A 4,784-nucleotide genomic window follows, 5' to 3' on the forward strand; every position below is an offset into this window, starting at 1 on the left:
TGAGGAAAAGACGGCTGGGTTAGCCTCAGGAAAGGAAGAAATAACAATGCCTAATCCAGGCGTAAGGGGGCCTCCGGGGTGGCGGAGAAAAATCAGTTATCAACTAGCCAGCCGTCTCTTGATCTCAGGCATGTAGTGTTCAGTGAGTAGAGGAAAAGAAATCCTATAAACGAGGTAGAACACCGCCTACCCTTTTATGGAGGGAAGTGTCCTAAGACAAAGGTCGCCATGACAAATCTTGATGAATGGATAAAGCGAGTAGAAAATTTAACTCATGACGAAGTATGGAATGATGATGGAAAGATCCGCCTTGCACTACAACGTCTTAGAGGGGATGCGTTAGGAACGTACGAGGCATGGTATGCAAGAGCTAAAGATGTCGATTATAACTGGAGTTCCTTGGCGGACGAGCTCAGGGTGGTTCATGATGCCGTGACCAGCACCAGCACTGCGTTAGATATGTTTCTAGGTGCCAGGAGGGAGATGAGTGAGTCTCTTGAAGCATATTTTAACAAGTTGCGAATCGCGGCCGAACAAGTCAAATGCCAGTTGTTGTCTGCTCGCATAGCAAGCTATAGTGCTCATGTGGGAAGGGTTCGTGGCAGACCTACTATATGTGGATATTGTCCGAAGACAGGTCATACCATGGATAGATGTTTCCTTTTTGATAAAAAATTAAGAGGAGTGTCAGGGACACGCCAAAAGATGGAAGCAGAGACTAAATGTTTTAGCTGTGGGAAAATTGGCCATTTCGCGAGAAATTGTCCAGAGCCAAAAACTACTCCAAAAACTAGTAAATACAAGGGGGATTTCAGTTCTTCCTTAAGATGCCCCTGATTTGCATGATAAGGCAAGGGAATATAGTCAAGATAGTAGAGATGTTGTTAAGATCCTGTTCCTGGGGGATAGTGAAGGGATGCTGTTATTTGATGTTTATCTTGGGGATAAGTCCGTTACAACACAGGACACAGGAGCAGACACAGGGGCAGAAGTTTCCATAGTACATAGTGAAGTGCTGAAAGAGCGAAGTATGCCCTATAAGCAGGTTAGGAAATCTATTCACTGGGGGGATGGGTCTTTCCTAAATCACAGAGGGGAGATGGATCTCACCTTTAATGTAGGTAAGATAAAGACTTCATTTGTGTTCTTGGTGGTGGATACCTGGGGTTTACCATGCCAGATGCTCATAGGAAACGATTTTGCAGACACACATAGGGTTGTATATACATCATGCCCTACTACCTTGTCCATTAACGGTCAGGATGTGAAGGTTGAGCGTAGTAATAAAAATTTGTCGCTTCCATTGCAACCATAGGTCTGAAGGGACACTGGAGGACCAAGGCGGGGAAAGCTGCAGGGGCCCCTGTGAAAGTTTCCCGCCTGGGAGAGGTGGATTTAAATTATGCTATTCTTCTTCTTTCATCCTTTCTCGATGTTTTTCTTTTTTCCCTCTCTCCATTTCACCTTATTATCATCATCATCCTCTTCTTCTCATCCTCCTCCTCCTCTTCTTCTTTCTTTTCTGCTTGTTTTCTCTTCTTCCCCTTCTCTTTCACCTCCTTCTACTTCTCCTTCTTCACGACTGCCATCTACCGCCAGAGGGTCAAGCCTGGTTTGGCTACAGATGTCATCAAGCGCCCAAAAAGAAATACAGATTGTGGAAAAGGTACAAAGCCAACCCTACAATACATAATAAAAATCTGTACAGAAATGACAGTCACATGCAAATGGGCCCCCAACAGATGGCATGAGGACACGAACTTTAGGAGCAGGCAGCAAGGAGTGGTGGTCGCTCGTCAAGGAGCACCAAGGGGAAACCTGGGAATCCACAATACCTCCACTAACCAAACCCGATGGAACAACTGCTTTGAGCAATCGAGAAAAAAAACTAACCTTCTGGGAAGCTTATTCAGTCGTAAAATGACAGTGCCAGATGCTAACAGGACACCTCCAGAGATACCCTCAATATGCCATGAACAACTCCTGGTCTTCAAATCTGTCGCACCAGAACAAAAGAGATCCTTCAGAACCTAAACACAAAGAAAGCACCAGGTTCAGATGATATCAGCCCGCAAACTCCCCGCAGGTGTGCAGGAGTTATCCCAGCTTTTATCATCTACCAGTCGTGCATCGAAGAAAGCTGCTGGCCCACTATCTGGAAGGAAGCAAGAGTGATTCCTCTTCATTAAAAACAGTCAAAAACAAATCCAGACAACTACCGGCCATCTCCCTTCTGCCATGCATCAGCAAGGTATTTGAAAAGATCATTGCTGAACAGCTCATAAAGCACATGGAAAACCATAATCTTATTTCCATCAGATAGTTTGGCTTTCAGTCCTCCAGATCGACTGCTGACCTTCTTCTACAGTAAAAACTGGCAGGATGCTCTGGATGCCAGTCAAGATACTCTGGTAATCGCCTTCGACATTGCCGGTGCCTTTGACCGAGTGTGGCACACAGGGCTCCTTGCTAAACTACAAGCAAGAGGAATAAGCAGTAACCTCTTGCGGCTATTTGATAATTACCTCACTGGAAGAACACAAAGTAGTCATCGGTGGCCAGTCATCCCAGGAGTATCCGTTAGAGGCATCGGTACCACAAGGATCTGTACTTGGCCCAATCCTCTGGAATATTTATATTAATGATATGCTTAGGGGACATCCTGAAATCAAAGCATATGCCGATGACTATAACCTATCTGTTTCATACTAGCGTGAGGATCATGACGCTGTAGCAACGAGTCTGAGTTCAAAGCTGCAAGCAATCAGCGAATGGGGATCACAATGGCAGGTAAGATTTGCCCCCAACAAAACCCAGGCAATGGTCATATCTCGCTCACCAGCTGCACAGACGTCATGAAAAACAAATTCTTAATGAACAACATCGCCCTTCCACTCGAGGACTTTGTCTCAGTTCTCGGTGTAGACAGTGGTCTAAGATTTAACAGACACGTCATTAGAATCAGCAAATCAGCTTCTTTGAAGGTGATAGCCCTTCGACGCATATCTCACCTCCTGAATCCCCAGGGAATTCTCACGCTATACAAGGCCCAGATCAGACCACATCTAGAATATGCCTCGTTGGCCTGGTCGTCTACTGCGCCCACCAGCCTCAACAGGCTGGATAAAATAGAAAAACGGGCTCTCGGGCTGTTCAAGGAAGCCACCAAACTTCACCGCATCGACGCGCTGGAACATCGTCGCGACGTCGGGGCTCTAACGGTGCTCCACAGGGCTCAGGTGCATCTAACCAGCCTCCGTCTCCCACCCCACGGCCGAGAGAGAAGTACGAGGACGGTACACTTAATGGCTCCTGGTGGAAGTTCCGAGGTCGCGGTCTAGTCAGCATCAGCAAGCCTTCTCTGCCAGAGCAGCACGTCTGTGGAATGCATTCACATCCACCATCGATGTCGCCGAAATGACCATGCAACAAGTGAAGACAGCAGTACACCGATGGCGGTCGAGCAAGCCTTCACCTCTTAACCTTCTATATATTCATGGCGACACATAGGAAAACACTGTATATAACCTTATTATGGATTAACTCCATTTTTTTATTCTGTGTTAGCTTAATGAATTAACCTGTTCATTGTTTATAAAGAAAAATAGGTTGGGTTTTCAAATAAGCTCCTTTAGATAGGTAACATTTAGAGAGTGAGAGAGAGAGAAAAGAGAGGAGAGAGAGAGAGAGAGAGAGAGAGAGAGAGAGAGAGAGAGAGAGAGAGAGAGAGAGAGAGAGAGAAAGAGAGAGAGAGAGGGGAGAGAGAGAGAGAGAGAGAGAGAGAGAGAGAGAGAGAGAGAGAGAGAGAGAGAGAGAGAGAGACAGACAGACAGACAGACAGACACACAGATATACAGACAGAAAGGCAGACCGAGAGAGAGAGAGAGAGGGGGGGGGAGAAAGAGGGGAGAGACAAACAGAGAGAGAGAGAAAGAGAGATTGGGGGAGAGGAGGGGAGAGTGGGAAGAGATGGAGTAGCAGTAGTACTATAAACACTAGTAGTACTAGTACTAGTAGTAATAGCAGTAGGTGTTGCTGGAGGAGAAAGAGGGGGAGGGGGAAGGTGATGATGAGAAGAAGGATGGAGAGAGGAATAGAAACGGGAAAGGGAATAAGGAGTAGTAGGATGAGTAGGATGGCGAAGAGAGAGAGAGAGAGAGAGAGAGAGAGAGAGAGAGAGAGAGAGAGAGAAAGAGGGTGAGAGACAAACAGAGAGAGAGAGAGGGAGAGAGAGAGAGAGAGAGAGAGAGAGAGAGAGAGAGAGAGAGAGAGAGAGAGAGAGAGAGACAGGACAGACAGACAGACAACACACAGACAGACAGACAGACAGACAGACAGAAAGACAGACGAGAGAGAGAGAGAGGGAAGAGAGAGAGAGAGAGAGAGAGAGAGAGAGAGAGAGACAGACAGACAGACAGACAGACAGACATCCACGTGACTTTTCTCATTTACGTAATGGCCATCATCATCATCAAGGGGTTAACGACGACGGGGGCGCATGGCGGAATCCACCCTACGCTTCCAGCCACGAGGGCCCCTTATGGCGAGAGCCCAGGCAGGCTCTCGGCCTATCTCTAATTCCTCGTGACAGGTCTCGTCGAGCTGCCCAAGCCATGATCTCCTGGGTCGTCCCACAGGCCTCCTCCACCCAGGGTTGTCTCGTAAAGAGACAACCTGATGGGCAGGGTCATCCACAGGGGAACGAGCTAGGTGCCCATATAGCCTGAATTGGCGGTCCCGGATTATGCAAGTAACAGGTCCCATGCCAGTCTCACGGTGTAACC

General features: G+C 47.3%; 1 protein-coding gene across 1 annotated transcript; it reads left to right on the plus strand.

Moving 5' to 3' along the window:
• Positions 1–2,855: 2,855 nt before the first annotated feature.
• On the plus strand, positions 2,856–3,341 carry LOC119580700. The gene has a single exon (XM_037928797.1). The coding sequence runs from the start codon at positions 2,856–2,858 to the stop codon at positions 3,339–3,341; it is 486 nt and encodes a 161-aa protein (XP_037784725.1).
• The last annotated feature ends 1,443 nt before the right edge of the window (positions 3,342–4,784 follow it).

The sequence above is a fragment of the Penaeus monodon genome, chromosome 14 (assembly GCF_015228065.2).
Source record: "Penaeus monodon isolate SGIC_2016 chromosome 14, NSTDA_Pmon_1, whole genome shotgun sequence".
Lineage (NCBI taxonomy): Eukaryota > Metazoa > Arthropoda > Malacostraca > Decapoda > Penaeidae > Penaeus > Penaeus monodon.

Bases quoted from the DNA above. Each gene is read 5' to 3' on its own strand.
- LOC119580700 (XM_037928797.1), top strand. From the start codon at position 2,856: ATGAAAAACAAATTCTTAATGAACAACATCGCCCTTCCACTCGAGGAC.